The sequence below is a fragment of the Anomalospiza imberbis genome, chromosome 17 (assembly GCF_031753505.1).
Source record: "Anomalospiza imberbis isolate Cuckoo-Finch-1a 21T00152 chromosome 17, ASM3175350v1, whole genome shotgun sequence".
NCBI classification, from domain to species: domain Eukaryota; kingdom Metazoa; phylum Chordata; class Aves; order Passeriformes; family Viduidae; genus Anomalospiza; species Anomalospiza imberbis.
Window position 1 is genome coordinate 14,145,643 of NC_089697.1, and position 19,373 is coordinate 14,165,015.

The window sequence follows — 19,373 nt, forward strand, 5'->3', positions numbered from 1 at the left end:
GCTGGTTTGTCATTTCATGTAGTAAACAAAGCCTGTGGTCTGCTTTGTGATCACAAGTTCCTGAGGCATTGCAGATGGAGTCTGTCAGCCTGTTAATTACCTTGGTTCTGGTAAAGCAGCATTTGGGAGATTGTTTTGTCACCAGCTATTTCAGCTCATTGTGTGAGCTGAGTGCACTGAAAATGCAGATCAGTATATCCATAAAAACAGCTATCCCTGCAAACAAAAGCATACATGGCAGAAGCACAGCAATGGTTTCACTCGGTTCCCATAACCAGCTGAAGGTGGCAGGTGTAGCTTTGTTGCCAAAAAGATCCCAGTGAGGTTTGCAGCTGCCAGCTTTCAGCTGGAATTTGGGCTGTGGTTAGCAGCAGGCGGGAGCAGGTCCTCTGGAGGTGGCTGCAGAGCTGCCCCAGCTTGGAGGTACCTGCAGGAGGAATGTCAGTGAAAATGTTAGAAATCAAAAGGCAAAGTCAATAACCTGCTCAGCCTGGGGACAGTCCTGTGCCACAAGAGGCAAAGGGGAAAAGCAGATGCTTTCACAAAATGAGCCAAGTGGGCAGGGACCTGGAAAACGAGTGGGGAATGACATTGGAGAGCAGGACAGTGGCGTTTCCGTGGCTCCTGGGCCTTTTCAGAGTCCTGGAGGGGCTGTGAGGGAGCTGCAGCGCTGTGAGCTGTGTTAGAGCCCCGAGGGGCAGGGGATGTCTGAGCTGTGTGCACCTGGCATGACTTGTGTTTGTTTTCAGTTTTTATTCCAGGACAGTTGCCACTGCTGAAGATCCCTAATGCCAGATACCCAACCCACTGCCAAATAACCATGAACGAGAGGAGGTAGCTGCCCCCAGCGCGAGGGAAAATCTGATTTCAATGGATACAAAATATAAAGACGATTTATTTAGGAAGTATGTACAGTTCCACGAATGCAAACTGAACGCCTCTGACAGCAAGCAGCGTCCTATTAACGATGAGTACTTGCGAGTGGCAGCAGCAGCCTTACTTTGCCTTCCCAAAATTGATCCCTTTTATAGATTCCGGCTGATAAAATTTTACGAGATGGCTGAAAACTCGCTGAGATCTGTGAAATCCTCAAGTTTACATTGTCTCCATAATGCATTCAACATGCTTGAGACAGTTGGAATTAATCTCTTTCTGTACCCCTGGAAAAAGGAGTTCAGAAACATTAAGGTAAGACTTTTTTTATGTAGCCATAGTGAGAACATGATTTATTTTTCTTTTTATGAACACATTTCTTTAGTTTCCTTTGAAGGCTTCTCTTTTTACCATTTATAGCATTATATATAGATAGATAGATAGATATACAGTTGGTAAACAGAAGCCATAGGAAAGTTCCTGTGTAAAATAAGTGAAGTTTGTGCTGATGAGAGTATCCCCAGAGCAGAAGTGCAAGCACTTTCTGCAATTAGAATGTGTATAAAGTAGGAGAAGAGCTTATTTAAGGCTGTTGTTCAGCCTCCCCTGCTTCACTGTTTTATTTCTACTTGGAGAGGCTTTCACTGTGGTGGGTGGTCAAGCTGGATTTATTCAAGCTGACTCAGAATTTGACTTGTCTCTTGCCACAGCTGTTACTGGACACAAGTATTAAACCAGGGCGTGTGTTCAAGTGGATGCTTTGCCGAGGTTCCCACAAGTTGTATGATAATGGTGAAGGAACTTCTGCAAAAGAGTTGTTTTCAGAGTATCTTTGATCTGCTTGTCAGTGCTCAGTTCCTGATGTTTTGATTTTAAGGTGCTTTCAAATGTATCTACCTAAGGCAGGGTCCCAGAGGGAAAGGTGGGATCTCACTGCTGGGCTTGGGTGCTGCAGGCCCCTTGGGAGCCCTCTGCAGTTGAGTTTTGTGGTTTATCTTTTGCCTGTGATGGGCAGACTGCTCCTGCCTGCACTCAGAACAGCCTGGACTGGGCTAAGCACATCCCTCAGGTGGGCCAGATGCTGAGGGTATTTCAGCTTGCAGAAACTCGTGTCTCTGCTATTGGGGTTCTTTTAGTGGAAGTTTTTGAATTAATATTAAATTAAATAAAACTGGCAGTTGAAACTGTGTAGTAACAGTACACAAAGAAGGGTGCACCTCAAGCATATTTAAAGTTGGAGTATGGCACTCTGCAGTAATTCTGAGTTCCTGTTAGCTGCAGCTTGTCCTTGCATGGGGTGGTTCCCAAATCCTGGCCTTTTTGCCTTTCATGGTAAGACTTTCTCTAAATTCAAACATGTCCGGTATGCATTAAAGCTAATGTTAGTGCAGAGCAGAGTGATTTAAATCACCAGAGAGGACATTATGCTAATCAAGATTTTAAATTGAATGAAAGCTCTCCTACTTTGAATTTCCCTCATGTGGAATTTCCATCTGCTGAGCAGGAGGGATGCAGAAATGGAGCTCATCTTGCCAAGGCAGTTGCATGTGTTCAGAGTCGTTATTGTTGTGTTTAATTATATGGTCTCTGTCACTGAATTATCTGAACATCGAGTCCACCACTGAATCTGTAACCTAGTTTTCCTTTTATCCCCCCGGCCCCCTCAGACCTACACCGGACCCTTTGTTTATTATGTGAAGTCTGCTCTAGCGGAGGATGACGTGAGGCAGATTCTGAACTACATGGGCTATGTCCAAGAACTGGGAACAACGTTCAAGCTCAAAGAGCAGGTCGACGCCATTCAAGTGAAAATGATTTCATTTGAGCTCTTCCTGGCCAAAGTGGAATGTGAGCAGCTTCTGGAGATCCACCTGCAGGTGAAGGATAAGGGTTATTCCGAGGTGGATGTCGTCCATGAGCGCAAGAACAGCAGCGAGGACGTGCGGGGCTGCTCGGAGGCCATGCGGCGGCGCCTGGAGTGCAAGGAGGCGCTGAGCACGTCCATGGCACGCATGGTGCTCCAGAAATCGGCCAGCGAGCGCGCCTCCAAGGACTACTACAAGCCAAAGGTCAGCAAGCCTTCCAAGTCAGTGGATGCCTATGACAGTTACTGGGAGAGTAAGAAACCACCGCTGATGAGCTCGCTGAGCCTCAGGAAGGAGCCGATTTTGGTCGATGCAGAAGATGACATTAAAGATGAAATTATCCGTCCGTCTCCCTCTCTGCTGACCATGTCCAGCTCCCCACACGGGTGTTCAGATGAATACTTGCCAGCTTCCTCTCATCACAATGGCATGCTAAGAACAAATGTCCCTTACAGCTCCTATTTTTCTGCTCAAGAGGACTTAGATTTATATACTGACCCTGATTCTAGAAGTGTGTTAAATTTTAAAAGACAAGACGCTATTAAGCCTGATGTATGGCTGTTGAAAAGTGATGCCAACCCTGTTTACCACAAACGCACCCACCTAGCCAAAGAGACATCTTCCTCCAAGTGCCAGAACTGTGGCATACCCTGTGGCGCTTCTGTTTGCCAGAAGTGTGACAGCCTGTTCAGCTCGAGGCAGGAGTACCCAGCAGTGAAACAGAGCTCCTACTCCATCAAAGCACTCCCAGGCGATGGCTTGTCTCCTGCCTCGGCTCTGAGGGAGAAATCTCAGTACACATCACAGACTCAGAGTCAAGACAGAGCTGCTCAGTTCGGTTCCAAGTCCAAGCCTTCGGGCACCTCGCGCTGCGGCTTCTGCAACCGCTCGGGAGCCGCCAACACGTGCACGTTCTGCTCCAAGGTCTCGTGTGACACCTGCCTCAACGCCTACTACTACGACCCGTGCTGCAGGAAGAGCGACCTGCACAGGTTCCTGCCTAACAACCAGCTAAACTACAAATCATCCCAGCTGTCCCACGTGGTTTACAGATAGACCGGATGAGTCCGTTTGGGAAGGGAAGGGGGAGAGGAAAGGGCTATCCTAACTCGTGTTCTGACTCCACACTGACCTCTTGCCAAAATCACATGTCCAGATATTTGGAACCATGGTTCAGTGATCAGGTGCCAGTTCTTGATTTTTGTGGCTTCACAGATGCTGCAGATCCATTAGATTTCATGCTGCTATAATTTAGGTAACTCCTAAATGAGCATTGCTTTTTAACTTACATGGGGGAGAAGAGCACATTTTTCCTTAAAACTTGGCAGCTGTTGTATTTTTAAAATGTGACATCATACCTTCCTATTATATCATATCTTGCCCAAATAAAACCAGGCAGTATTTGAAAATAAAATCAGAGAATTAAGACTCTCATTTTCTATGAGTGATGAAACCACTGCCAGTTTTTGATAAAGTATGACTTCAAAATGTGCAGGAAATACGAGAATGGCTTATTTTGCCAACAAGGACTATTTTTTGATGTGTGTCTGCATTTCTTGATCTCCAAAATGCAAACACCATAACCTCTCTTCCTTTTGTCTTTGTTTCCTCCTTCTCCCCTTCTTTCCTGGTTGTTTATCTCAAGCTTATATAACCTGAATCTGGACAATGTGTGCTTTATTTTCCGGTGTTGCCAATATCATCCTTCTGGGTTTCACTGTATGGTATTTTAAAGAGGTGGTCCTGTATCTGTGTCACTCAGATGATGCCTGGAGTGTCCATTTTCTTTCTGTTGCACATGGTTTAAGTACTGTTCTTTGTACTGTAAATAGGTGATTTGGAAACAGTTTATTTTTAATAAATATTTAATATGTTGAGTTCTTAAAAGTGGTAGAATCATTATAGCTATGAAGTCTCTCTGGGTTTTTTGTTCAGGTGATTTTTTGTTTTTCCTCGTACTGTATTTCATAGCTTATTATAGCCACTGTGGCAGAATGATGTTCTTGGCTCTGATCAGTTCTTGGATTTTAATCTGACATTTTATTTCCCTCTGATAAGGCTGGCACTCATCTGAGTGGAGTCTTGTCTAAGAATTGCAGGATTTGCTCTCAGTGCACGCTTTTCCTTTGTGGTTATGGAAATTGTAGGTGTCAATGTTCTGCTTGCTCCCAAATTCACTGCCAGTCTGTCTGTAACGTAGTCCAGCAAGTAAAGCACTGGCCTGGTTAAAAATCAGAGCTCATTTGTGACTCCTGTTCAAGTGAACCCATCAGTTATGGATGTGAATCAGATAATAACCTTTGTCTCTTGCTATAGCACTTGGGAACCCTGCCTGAGAGCCAGGCCTCCCTTGTGTTGGGCTCTGTACAGTTTGACCCCCAAACACCACCAGGTTATGAATAGACTTTAGTTTCCTATTAAAAGAAAACCCCTAAGAATCCTAACTCCCTTATTCCAACTATAGCTAGTTAGCACAAAGTATCAGGCAACCTAATCTGATGTGCAAATTAAATGTGTTTGAAATATCTGTAAAGCACTCTAGCTGAGATGTAAACTGTAGTCCACTTTGCACTGAAATGATTCACTTTGGGGTTTTTAATCACTGTTAGAGTCTAGATTTCTCAACTTCAATGTCCATCACTCCCTGTGTGACAGGAACGTGCATGAATGATTGTTTGTCTTACATTTTTTTGGGGTGGGGGGCTTCAGGTAGGTAGAGGGGAAAATTACATAGGCTAGTGTTGTAAAATAGCTAAAACAATTTTAGCCATAACTGCGTGTCAGAAGCATTATGGAAATAAGATGAAACCTGGGTCTTACAGAGGGCTGAGCAAAATACGATACTGTCCAGTTTGCACTAAGAAACAAAGTGAACAGAGTGTGTTTAACAATCAGGGAAATTCTGAATCAAGGGACTGCAACTGAGCAGAATGTCAAGGGCAAGTACTGCCTTGCTGACCCTGAAGGTTGGGGTGAATATTGTTTAAGTGAATGATTTTAAGGTTTAAATCTTGTATGTTTTTTATAAATATATATATATATATAAATATGACACAAATGTAGATACATTATGTATATAGTGAAGAATTTAAAAACAATTTTACTATTAAAATGCAGTCTAAGGGTGGTTTTAATTTTGGTGGTTATTTGGGTTTTGTTCACCTTCTGCAAGTTTCATGCCTGTTTGGCTGCTCTACAGTGTATCTTCTAGTTCACCAGTTCAATTTCCATATGGCTCCTCACACTACAGTGAATTACTAAAACTGTGATGCCACGTAATTTTTATGGTGACCAGGGCAGGGGCTACACCTGCTCTGAAAAAGAGAAGTCCTCTGTATATATGTCATGGAATCCTGTAGTAAAACCTGTGTTGAATTGAAGTGATACCATGCTCTATTTTTGTGTATCTTACTGTATGAGGTTGCTGTGATTGATACAGTAAAATATATGCGAATTTAAAATGCAGGTGTTTTGCATCTGATTTGTTTAAATTAATTCATGTTTTGAAGGAATTTAAAAATAAAGAGGCCTTTAAGAAAAGGCTTCACTCTTTTCTTAAAGTGGCGTGTGCATGTAGCTGTCTGTTCCCAACTGCGTTTGCATGCCGTGAGCCGCTGCTCGCAGGCTCCGTCCGTCCTGGGGCCGCTGAAACAAATCCCCTGCTGCAGCCTGAGCAGCATGACTCAGTGTTCGTGGAGCATGTGAGCCGCTCTGGCAGCAGCCTGCAGAGGCTCAGGTGGGGTGGCAGCAGGTTCTGGGGCCGTGTGGAGCTCCCTCCGTGGATCCAGCCTTGGCTCTCTGTGGCACTTGCCTAACGAGCTTCCCGAGCGAAGCTGCATCTCCCAGAAGATGTGTGATACTGCTGAGGCACATTTTGGCATTTGAATTAGGCCTTCTGGCTCTTGCATCCTGCTAGCTCTGGAGCAGGATAACTCCTCAAGTTCCAAACTAGATCATTCTTTTTGTTTGTTCCTTGTGTTAAAAAGAATGTCAGGTGAATGCCGAAGTGCCTGTCCTACAAGTGTTTTATGGTCTGTTGTGGTTGCTGGAAGTGCCAGGGAGGATTATAAAAATCAGGCTTCAGGTAACTAAAATATTCTTGCAGGAAATCTTGCCTCACACCATGATGCTTCTTGAGCTGACATATTTCTGGTGCATATAAAACAAGCCTGTAAGCTGTCTTGCTGCCTCACATCTCTGATTACAGACCTCTAAGCTTGTTTGCTGCATCTGTGGCTTTCAACAGAAGCTTAAAGGTTCCATGCAGGGTTAAGTAGTTTAGACGTGATGATTTGAACTGACAGCTCCTTAAAGTTGTTTTCTGGAAGATGGCTGTAGGTTGTGAGCATTTAGTGCACATTGCTAACTATGCAGTAGAAAGTTTTTAGGGGAAGAGATTCCCCTTTCCAGTATTTGTTTAGAAACAGGAGCTAATCTGAGCACGGTGATAACTGATACACTGCCAGAGAGACGGGGAGAAAAGCAGGAGGTGACTCTTGATGTACCTGGTTTGGCTCTGAAATCAGAGTGAATTGGGCCTTTTAGCATGATCATTACCATGGTATCTCAGCAGCAACTGGATTGGGCTGCAAGTGTCCCTGTTTGTTATTTCTGAAAGGTGTTCTGTGATTCCTTCTGAAAGTCATGGGATGTGGCTGTGTTTGTAAGTACTTTTCTTTTTTACGGTTGATCGTAGTCCCCTGGGAAAGGTTTTCTCTAACTGGTCTTGCCAGTCTGAAAATGTAGGGTCAGGGGATCAGTAACTGAGTAGGTTTGTGGTTTTGTACTCCTGCACCCCGCTGTGAAAAAGCGACTGGGAGCCAACGTGAAGATGAAGAGGATGCAGCACATCTTACACTGCCGGGGGGAAGGCAAAGGGTTAAAGCCCCTGGTGCGGCAGCAGCTCCTTCACCTCCCAAATCCTGCAGCCAGCCACAGAGCTGAGGCTGCTCCGTGCGAGGAGAGGGTGGGAGAGCGGCGGAGCAGCTGCTGTCGGGGCAGCCTCGCTGCACAGCTCTCACTGTGCGTGTGCCCAGGGCTGCTCCTCGGGCGCGGGGCTCTGCGCTGGCACAGCCCGGCACGCTGGGCTCGGGGGGCTCCGTGGGGCAGCCCGGAGCGCGGGTCCCTGTGCCAGGGCAGCGGCGGGCAGCCGCCTGCCGCCAGCTCTGAGCCAGGCTCGGGAGAGGCAGCTCTAATCCTGGGCCGCTGTGTGGGACGAGCGGGCTGTGAGCAGGGAGCAGCGCCCAGGGCGGGCAGTCCCTGCCGCCCTTTCCTCACTGCTGGCACAGCGGGACAGGCTCGGAGCTCGGGCATTGTCGCTTCTTTGGAACCGGCTGCTTTGCTGCCCTGACCTCCGGAGGGGACGGGATCCGCTCCCGCAGGAGATTCTGAAGGAGGGCAGCGCTGCCTTGCTCGGGGCAGGGGTGCTGCCCGTTGGCTCCTGCCCGGCTGTCGGGCAGAGCTGCCCGGGCTTTTCCAGAGCAGCAGAACGATTCCGCCCGGGCCGTGCTCCGCAGGCTCCGGACAGCCGCGTTTGCGTTTCCTTGCCCCGCGAGCAGCAGGCTCGGGGGCTTTGCTCGCTGCTGCTCCGTGGGGTGCCCTGCTCCCCGTCCCCTGCAGCTGGCAGCAGCAGCTCTGGCTCCTGCTGCTGCGGCGAGCAGAGGGGCTGTGAAAGTCATCTTGACACCCAGCAGCCTCCTGTGTCAGGCACGGACTTGCAGTGAACGTGGAAAGGCTTTGTGCAGAAAAAGGTGGACAGGTGGAAACGTTCCAGATAAAAATGAAACAACCTGCTCTGATTTTTTTTTTCCCTTGGCATCAAGAAGAAATTTCTCTTCCAACATTCAGAGCCTGTGAGGCACTGAAGTAATTTTGCAGGGAACTTTACACGAGGTTAGATATTGCTTTAATTATTGATATTTCTTATTGATGAGATCTGAGTGCTGCAAATCCTGAATGTGAGTGATGGCAATTCTGGAGCTTCTGCTCAGGCTGGGCTTTATCATACACAGCTCCGGCTTTGAGATGAGGATGTGAAATACCTTCTGACTTGGGTAATAGCTGCCATTTGTTTTTCCTGTCTTATCTGGGCTTTGAGTTAACTCTGCGCTGTGCAGGTCTCTGCCCTGAAGACTGTTAGAGTTCCAATGGCTGTAAGTGGCTCAGGAGCAGCCCTGGCAACTTGTGTGTGGCAGCTGCTTCTGCTGTTGTGGGTGTGGGGCTGTCATGCTTCCTGCTTTAGAAATCATTCTCATGATAGTCATACTGTTCTGAGATTTTTCATCATCAACCTGCTTTAAAAAAAGAAAAAAATCAACCCACAACTGCTCATCAACTCCTTAGAGAAAAATGCTGCTTTCTCCCAAAGTAAGTAAAATCTGCTCTGTAGCTTTGTGTCAAGGTGCTTGAATTTAAGTGCCTTACCTGGAATTTTCGCAGGCACCTTTCTAAAGCATGGCCGGTTGTGGTGGGCTGCCTTTGCTGTGGGAGCAGTCTCCGTGAGGCTCCACCACTGCACATGTGCAAACCCCAGACACATAAATGAACTGTTAATGAGAAGACATGCTGCTATCCAGCACGGCTGAGAAGGAGCAGCCTCCTCACATCTCAGTGCACTAATGCTGACTGCTGCATCCCTGGTGAACCTTCCCAGCGGGCCGTCTGGGATGGAGAGGAGGCCTCCTCCTCCTCCTCTCCTGCGTGTCACCGGGAGCCTGGGTGTGCCCACGGCTGTGTGGGTTTACTGGCCACAGCAGTGCCTGGGTGTGCCCACGGAGGAGGGGCTGTACGGATTCACTGGCCACAGCTGGCACGGGCTGACTCAGTGGCAGAAGCAGAAGGGGACAAGGACAGCACCTGTCCCATCTCCTGTTCCAAGCCTGTTTCCTCAGCTCAGGGTCAGCCTTTGTGTCTTGAGGGGTGAGCTCAGCACTGCTGTGAAACATCTCCCCAGGAGCTCAGTTACCCTTGGGAAGTGCTGGTGAAGGCTCATTATTGGTCTTGGGATGTGCTCTGAGGGGACACTGCTATTTCCAGCTCTTTTTGCTTTATACTTTGTTCCTGGCCCTCAAACTGCAGACGTCTGTGGCATTGTTTCCCGTGGCATTAATTGAGATGTGCTCTCAGAGCTGTTCCCAGCCTGCTTTATGCGCTGGCTTTGGGCCACCTCAGCAGAAATCAGTGGGCTGTGTGCATATGTTCTGCTTCTCCTTTTTTGGGGAGAGTGCGGGAGAGGGGCTTGGTTCCCCACGCTCTGCCTCTCGCTCCTGGAGAAGTAAAACCCCTCTTAGAGACCAAATTCTCTCTTTCTTCAGACCCCAGTGACAGAAGCTGCTCTGAGGGATAGTTCCAACGGCAGGAACGAGTAGGAGGTGTCTGGTTTCTGCTCTGCTGGGAAGTCCTGTGAGGAGCCGTGGACAGCACTCTGGGGCTGGTCACTGCTGGTCACTGCCCGTGGCTGCTTTGTGCTGGGGACCAGAGCACAGTGACCCTGGCTTGGGGCGCAGGATCAGCTCAGCCAGCCGGGAGGAGATTTATGAACTGCTGCTGCAGCAAACCCGGGGCGTCAGCAAGGCTACAGTTCAAGGGAGGCAGGGTAGGAAACTCAGTTCCAGGAGTGAGAGGGAACAGAGTGGCAGAGGAGTATCCTCACCCAGGAATGGTGTTTCCTGCCATACAGGTTGTTACAGACACTGCTTCCACATGGATGAGCTAACATTTTGTGTCTTGTGTTGATAAGGATCTCAGGAAACTTTGTACCTTGTTTAAGGGGACGTTTCCTCCTTCCTGCCCAGGCTCCCCATGCCCTGAGCAGTGGTGCTGGAGGCTGTGGTGCCCCACGGCAGCAAAGGGACAGGCTGCAGGTGCTGCTCCAGGACAGAGCTGGAGAGGTGTGAGCTGAGCAGAGCATGCTGACAGAGGATGCTCTGTCACCCACTCCTAGGTCTCCAGTGGAGAATTTCAGCCTGAGAACACAAAACCTCTCCATGTAAATCAGTAACAGAAATGAGACTTAGAATGGGTGACTAATGGAGGGTCGAAGAGCATGTTTGGTCTGTGTGTGGTCCTTGTCCTACCTTTGCATCTTCAGAGACCAAATTTGAAAGGTCAGTCTCAGAAATCCCTTTTCCCCCCACCTTTCTTACTCCTGCATTTAAATATTCAGATATGGAAGCACTCAGTCATTGAAATGTGTTCTCTCCTTCAGGATCATGGCTGGGCTCTGGGAAGAGTCTGCCATGTGGAGCCTTCCAAACCTCCCTTCACTTGGCCTCCTCTAGGGCTTCTGCCTCCTTCAGGAATCACAGTCTGATTCACTTCCCATTGTGACTCCTAAAGTCTTGGACTCCTTAGAGACATATCAAAAATTAAAATAATCTCTTTTGACAGCATCGAAGCCTGTGGTGTTTGAATCTTTGATATGAAGATTTCTCCTGCTTGGAGAACAGCTCATTTTTAATGCTGTGAAATAGAGCATGATAACTGTGCTGCCGTCTGTACTACAGTGAGCACAATGTGCTGCTTAATAAAATGATGCTCCTGTCCAAGAGCTTTCTGTCATAATGAAAGAAGGTGCAGTATTCAGGTGTTAGTAACTTTTTGCACAAATTTGTCTTTGGTGTAGCTTTTCTGCCTGCAGCTGGAGTTAAATTCTTTCTCCCTGGTCCAGTGCTCACAGCTTAAAATACAACCTGTTAAATGTTGCAATGGCTCAGATACCTCTGAGACCTATTGTCTGTCTGGTCTTGCTCTGCAGGGGGTTTTGCAGTACAGTAGGAAGCTGAGGAAGAATTTTTGAGATGTGCTGAAACACTGTGAGGTCTATAAACAAGATTTGAGGGAAAGGTAGGAGGCCCTAGGAAGTAACACATGGCTGCAGAAGTGCAAAACCTAGAGGATTTTGCCACCAAGAGCTCTGTCTGCTCAGCAGGATCAAACAGAAACGTTCCTGCTGTGGTACAAACCCAGGTATAATCCCTGTATTTGCCTTCTGGCTGCTCCTGGGTCTGTATCTCAGGGCAGGTTGTAGGCATCTTCTGGTGTGTTTCAGAGCATGATGTAAAAATCCTTTTCCCCTTCGTTGTATTTCCTGCTTTTCAACAGGCTCAAAGCCTGGTGGCAAAATGACTTTTACTGAGCACAAGTAGGATGCTCACATGTCTTTGGAGTGAATGTGGATTTGACACTGATTTGATTCTGCTTTTTCTGCCTGCAGCTTTTCACTCAGGCTCTCCAGAGAAGGACGTTATTTCCTTGTGGAATATTTTCCATATGACTAAATAAAGGCCAGGGGCTGTGATTTTTGTGTTAGTGCTTGGCACTGTGGGCTTCTGCTCAGAAATCAGATGGACATGTGAGAAGTAGTCCTAAAAACAAGCACTGCATTGTTGAGAGTGACAGGGTAAAATGAACTGATCAGGTATTTTTATTTCCATGGCACTTAGAATTTGTCTTTTTTTCCCCAACAAAGCTTGAAGTCACAAGGAGATTCATTCATTGTCAGCAGACACCTTCCCTGTCAAACTGAAAGTCACGTCCCAGTTTCTCCATTTGCACTCCCTGGAACGTGGTGCTTGTGAAAAGCACCAGCTCAGCTGCAGGGTGTTCAGAGCTCACCCTCCTCCCCAGGCAGCAGGAGCTGTCCCTGGAGCACTGACAGCAGCTCTGCCCCACCAGGAGCCTGATTTCCAGTTGTGTTGGGTCAAGAGCTCCCCTGCTGCCAGCAAGCAAAGGGGATTCTGGGTGCGGTTGTGTTTAGGGAAAATGCTCAGTTCCAACCCTGCCTGGGACCCCGAGCTGCCTCACCCATCGTCAGGCACTGCCTTGTGATCAGAGCTTCGTTCCAAAAACAAAGGCAGCTCCCAAACCTGCCTGGTTTGTGCTGGGGAGCACTGACTGCACGTGGTTAAACCTGATCCGAGCAACAGGGAGAGGAACTGAGGGCACAGAATTAATGCTAGATAAAACCACAGGTGTGGAAGGCTCATTTAAAACTGTCAAGCCTGGAGTAAAGAAATGTGGGAAAGCAATTACACCAGTGCCAAAAAGTAGAATGAGCAGGAAGATAAGGGGAGAAAGTTATTGGCCTGACAGTCCTTCAGAGAAGAGGAGGAAAACTTGGCTTAAAAATTGAGCCTGATAATGGTCTCTGATTACTAAACACAGAAGTGACTGTTCCTTGAAATACTAGTTTTATAGCCTAACGCAGAAAAGCTAGGTAGCAGCAAAGAAAGTTGATAGATTTCAAAGAGAATATTAATTAGGAACAAATTGAAAGTCTAGCTAAAGACCTATTTAAATTGATGCATTTTTAATTGAAATTAATCTTCCATAACTTGGAAATAAAATAACTTGATAAGATACTAAGTATGTATGTGTTCAAAGTAGACTTTGAGCATCAGAAAAGAATAAACCAAAAATTAAAGGAGTTCACTCCAGGGTATCAGGCATGCAGTGCTGCTCTCAGGGCTGGGAAACACACACAGAGCTGGGAGACAGGAGGGCTTGATGCAGGCTCCTGTGTCTCTCCACGATGTTTTGAGCAAAACAGAGAATTCTTTGTAGTTGTTAAGAGAGAGCACAGGCTGTGTGCAGCTCGGGGCCAGAGGGTTCTGCTGCTGTGAGGCTGGCAGTGCCAGGCTGAGCTGGCTCCACTTTGCAGCGCCAGGTGAGCCGTGGTGGAGGTTGGTGGATCTGGCTGCACACGTGCAGGGATTTTGCAGAAAATCAGACTTACAGGTGCAATGGGCCCCGTGTCTGGTGGCAGCCTGGAGGAGTGCCATTCTTTGGGGACTCGCTGGGGAAAGCAGGCAGGGCTGTGGTGTGGCATGGAGGAGGCACCGCAGTGGGAGGAGGCTGTGCTATACTGAGCTACAAAAGGCCGAACCAGAGTGCTCTTCCATCTGAGCACATCTGTCCCTTTGAGGTAACCTCTGGAACACGGGGCCCTTTGCACCACTGACAGCAGCCAGCCTTATCCTGGCTGTGAGAGAGCTGTGAGCTGGAGGAGTTTGCTTTGCAGTGGTGTTTGAAGGCAGCTGCCAGGTGTCCTGCTGTGAGCGGGATAACCACAGGCTCTGTGGGTGCTCCTCTGCTGCTTTGAGTGCTGCCTAACTGTATTTGGGGTTTATACCCTCTGCTCTCCAGGTTCGTAGCCAGGCTTCCACCACCAAGGCTAACCCTTGATTCCCAGCATCAGAGCCTGCTCCAGGACCTGCAGCTTGCTACTCCACACATTTCCCTGCTCCCCTCAGCTTCAGCCTGAAGTTTCTATAGGGGTGAGGCTCCCTCCATGGCAGGGGAAGGTGGAGAGGGAGCACCCTGCTGTGCCGAGGTCGGGTGGGATCCAGCCCCAGGTGCTCCCAGGGATACTTTGCAGTGCCCTGTCAGGCTGTGGAGCTGAGCAGGGCTGGCTTAGCCTGGAGAGGATCCTGAAAGTTAAGGGTTAAGCTCTGGCCAGCTGGACTTTAAGAGACAGGCTGCATTCAAAGCAGAGAGGACAAGTGGGATGTGAGAAGCCAGAATTTGCAGGCACGGGGAATTGTGGGTGGCACTGAAAAGCCAAATACACGAACAGAAATACATGTATTTAATATATATTTCCATTACAGTCACAAGCACAAATTGTGAGGGGGGAAGTGCATCTCAAGAGCAACATATGTGTTACCTCATGCCTCCTGCTAAGTATACAAGCATGGGAATAAGTGTCTGTTTAACACAGAGCTGAAAGTTTGGCGTACAGATGGCAGGAAGTTGGGCAACAGCATGTGTATCTTGGATCTGTCCTACGTGAATGCCATCACCCAGCATTGTTTCTCGCTAAATGTCACCCTTCAGATCCGTCCCTGACCCACTTGCAAAGATGCTGAGCTGCCTCTTCAGCACAGGAGTGCTCAGGAAATTATGGGTGTGTGACCTCAGCTGGGCTAGGGGAGAATCTAGTGATGATAAAATCAGATGAGAACACAAAGCAGTGGGAGAAATATGGGCTGACAACACCAGCCAGTGGGCCTAAATCTTGTCAGACAAATGTGGGGTTTCGCCCCTCCCTTTAAGTTCAGACACAGGAAGCGATGGACACAGACACCTGTGAGTCACTTGAGAGTGAGGCACAGCAGACTGATGGGTTGGATTAGCAGGTACAAAATGTGCCTGGGAGATGCCGCAGGAGGAAATGTGACTGGAGTGCTGAAAAACCCATTGCATGCAGATTTCAGAGCCGTGCACAGACAGGTAATGAGCAGAACCTCCTACCACACGGTGTGAAATAAATACTGTTAATGCTGTTTGCAGGTGGGGAACAGAGGCCTGGGAGGTGACATGATTCATGAAAAGCGAGTGAATAGAACTGGAAGTAATGCTTTTCAGATTAATTTCATTAGTGTGATGTACTGTGACTGCTTTGGTACACCCAAATAACCAGCCAAATAACCAGAGGGTCCTTGAGGGGAGGAGGCTTTACAGAGAACCTCACTTTACATTCAGGCAATTGTTTTCAGAATCTTCCTCTGTGCCTATTTATGGTGATCATTTTTGTCTTAATAAATTTGACCTAGCCCACCTTTCAATCTGCTGTGATTGAGGTCAAATGTTAGGAGCATGCTTTTAGGGAAATATTTTAGCCCTCATTGATTATGTCGAGCTCTGTCTGTTCCAAAGCTTAGGACACTGTCTGCTTTATGAGTGCAATTGAAATTGGTGCTGTCAGCCTCTCTGTCTGTTGGCTCTCTAGAATTCAATGCTCTTGCGGTCTGAGTGGAAGCCAAGGGTGGTACTGAGCAATGCTTTAGCTGCAGCTGCCTGGCCTGGAGACCTCTCAAACTGATCTTCACAGGTTTTCTGCCAAGTGGGGACAATTACACTTTGCTAAGGTGTCCTGCTCATGCAGGCAGTGGAGCTGGGAAGTGACTTACAGAGTCTCTGCTGTGTTTAGCCCCTTGGGCCTCTCTGTAAGGGGCAAACCCCAGCCACGTGAGCGGAGTCCAAAGCCCCCCTTCAGTTCCACTCTGTGTTTGGTCAGTACAGACATTCACTTGGGCTGCACCACATGAGCAGTTTGTGAGCAGGTGAGTGATGGTTTAGGATGGCTTCTTTGGTCTCACGAGGCTTTCCTGCCCATACAAAGGCTGACAGAGGAGTGAGTCCTCCTGGGGGCCTCACCTGAAGTCTGTCCCATAGTTCAGAGGGGTTTGGGCTGTAGCTGTGCTGTTGGCCGTGCACAAAGTGTACCAAACAAGGCAAAAGTGGATCCTTACAAAGATGCTGGGCAGGATTCCCCCTTTGGTTCTGACTCTGGATGTGGCTGGCCAAGTAAGTGAACACATCAGACCTTTCTGCCCCACATGTGGTTGTTTGGAGCTGCCCCTCTTGCTCATAACAGAGCACCAGTGCTCAAAATAGAGCTGTCTCTCAGGGCTCTCCCCTCCCTGCAGCTGCCACCGCTGGTCTGCACGCTGGAGACACATTTGTGTGTGGCACTGAGCCTCTCGCTGCCTGCAGATCTCCTGATGCTGGACACAGCTTGGATGGTTCTCTGGGTCATTAATCCAGGTGGGTATGGAGATAGCTTCTTCCCAGTTGTCCCTGTGCTGCCTTGTCCATGAATTCATCCATGGACTAATGTTTCATTTGGCAGAAGGATGAGACTCCTTTCAGCCCCTGGACAATGCTGGATGCAGCAGCATAGCTGCCTGGAGCTCCTGTGCCCTTCCCGTGCTGACAGTGGGACCCTTTTGTGGGGCTGGGCTATTTCTGGTCACCCTCACACTGATGACTGTGTCCCTTTTGCACAGGGCTTTGGATTTCCATCTCCTGCTGACGTGCTGGAGTGCCCTGCCAGGCGCTTCCTCTGGCTCCTCATGCTGCTCCCACACCTCCTGTTCCCAGGTGAGCTCCAGTTCCTCCTCTCCACCCCGTTACTCTGCTGCTCACCTGCTTGGGAGGTGACGGAAAGGGACAGGCCTGAAACACCATGAAGGGCAAGGCTGCCCCCAGAGTCTCCACCTTCCCTGGCCAGCACAGTGATTATTCCAGCCTTTCTCTTTCATGAACTGTTTTGATAACATGTTTTTTTGAGCACAATGTCCTTAGAGCTGTTTTGCCACCTGAGCCCTGGATCCCTGCCCCCTGTCACTTTATTTTTGCCTCTCCTGGCTTGATTACTGAGAACAATTTGCAGTACATGGCACTTTATTCATCAGGAGCAAACCAGGGATGCAAGAAAGAAAAGTATTCCCATCCTCTTTGTAGGAGACAGAGCAATGTGCTTCCAAATCTCTTCTTTGCACACCTGTGCTGTCATTGATTCATGTCTCAACTCTGCCATTTGCATACACATGACCGTGGTCCCTCAGGTGCAGCTGAGCTCCCTGCCAGTGGAATGTGTTCTCGCTCTGTATCTGTCACTGCTCCTTAATGGAAAAGCTGAACATCTCCTCTCTTGCACTGTCCGATAATGGCTCCATTTCCATTTGTGTGTTGATGGCTGATTTTCTGGTTAGGCTATGATAAATAAAAATTAAACATTCAGAACAGATCTCCAGCTAGCGATGTTAACATGTTTTAGAAATTTAAATTCCGCCTCATAACACTGGTGCACTGACAAAATCTTGTGGTCAGTGCCTTCCAGCACAGGCAGAGCCACAGGGCAGGAGGTGCAATCTCAGCCAGACTTCGGTGCTTCTCAAGGTGCCATTTTCTTTTCCCTGACACTGCCAGAGTTTGCTGCCAGCATTTCAGTGGGGTGCTCCCAGGAAAGGGTCCTGTGTCTGGTGGCTTCTCAAAGGCAGAGGGATACGAGTTTCAGGTTTCTCCCACCATCTGGGGTTCAGAAATGCTAAGCCAAGGCTGGGCAAGGACACCACGTGGCACCTCTGACAGGAGCAGCTGGGCTGCACTGTCCCTTCCTCACCTGGTGCAGGAGTGATACCACATCCCCACGGAGCAGCTGGGGAGCAGGAGACACAGCCCTGGGGCAGAGCAGGAAGGTCTGGCATGTGTTCATCTGTGTGTGCATGTGCATCTCATCCCCCTGCCAGCTTCTCTTGGCTGAAGAAGACTCCAGGTACACAGTTTGAAGAGCCACAGTAATTTGATTCTGTTTGTTTCCATTTTCAAGTTCTTTGTAAGAAAAAAAGTCCATAATCTTCATTTCAGAGGTGGAATTTGGAATGCTTGCTCCTAGATCTGGAAACTGACATTGTTCAAGGAGATGTTCCAGCTGCTGGAAGGATGAAGAAGGAGAGCTTAAGAAACAAAATTAGGTGCTTGAGATAACAAAGACTACACCAGCATCTCTAGGATTCACAGCAAAGAGTTCTGCTTCAGGTCAGTTTTGGTTTCCAGAAGACAATCTGTTGGTTAATTCCTAGGTCAAGAGGATTCCTTTGAAGACTCCCTGTGCCTTGAACACTGCCATAAAAAGCAATGTTGAAAGGGTGGTGGGTCTGGGCTTGAGCACAGCTCTCCGTGTGCTTAGGCTTAAGAAGAAAAAGCTGGTCCATGGACAACCAAGCGTGTGGAGTCTGGTTTCCTGCAGGTTTGGTTTCCTGTGCCACCACCTCCAAAACCGCTGGCTCCTCCATCTCTTCTGAGAAAACTCTTGCAGACACGAAGGGAAGCAGCAAATTGGGGTCTGTGTCTGCTCCATGGTATCTCCACTGGGCTTCCTCCCCTTCTCAGACAGCTCCCCTGCTGCACAAGCCAAGTGGGAACTAAATTATCTCAAGGGCTTCAGTCCCTCTTCCCAGGCTGGGTGAGAAGGGCTGATGGATGGAGTGCTGCTGGGGAGGAGCGGTGACACCCTGTGATGGAGGTCAGGCCCCAAGGAAAACCATGCTAGAGCAATAATGCAGTGGTGCACATGCACCCACAAAGTGCAGTGACGGTGGGCAGCACAGTGTGGAGCGGAAAGTGCTGCTGCTGCTGTGTGAGCTCATGACTGCTGAGAATTCCCTGTCCTGTGGCTGTTACTGAACATCTTCCCTCAGGTCCCTTCCAGGTGAAAGGGAGAAAATGGGGCACATTCCCTGGGGCATGTTGGGATTTTTGGGTTAACTCTGGACATGTGGAGAGGCTGCACAATGGGACCTCAGATTTGGCTGAGGCCTTTTATATTTCTGGAACATAAACAACAAATAACTTCCAGTTTATAACAATCTCAGTATGCATCTATTTACTTAGCTGGTGAGTCCATAAATGATTCTCTTTCATACATGTAGGTACACAAAGCTATTGCTGTGCCTTTCTCCAGCTTTGGATTTCCTTTCTGAAGCAAATTTAGACACCTGGATCCAAGCTGACCAGCAGTCCTGGCAGTATTTGGAGGTCTAAAAATTAATGTTAGGATTTTTGATATCATTCCCATTTCTTACTGGCAACCAGAGGAAAGCTCTTGATGTGGATGATATTAACAAAATTAAGTGATGGTTGTGACTCGTGTTTTGCCAAGCAGAGAGAGATCAAATGCTTTGGGTGGAAAACAAAACCCAGCTCCAACTGAGAAGAGACTCAGTGCAACTGTCCCCATGTCCTTGTCCCCACTGTCACTCTGAGCATATCCCTGGAGCACCTCAGAGCTCGCCACGAGGTCCTGCCCGGTGGTCAGTGTCTGCAGGGTCAGGTGAGTGAGTGACCAGC

General features: G+C 48.3%; 1 protein-coding gene across 1 annotated transcript; it reads left to right on the forward strand.

Moving 5' to 3' along the window:
- Positions 1-737: 737 nt before the first annotated feature.
- On the forward strand, positions 738-6,298 carry SPATA2 (spermatogenesis associated 2). Its single transcript, XM_068208099.1, has 2 exons — positions 738-1,188; positions 2,541-6,298. The coding sequence occupies exons 1-2, from the start codon at positions 871-873 to the stop codon at positions 3,792-3,794; spliced, it is 1,572 nt and encodes a 523-aa protein (XP_068064200.1). The 5' UTR covers positions 738-870; the 3' UTR covers positions 3,795-6,298.
- Positions 6,299-19,373: the final 13,075 nt, after the last annotated feature.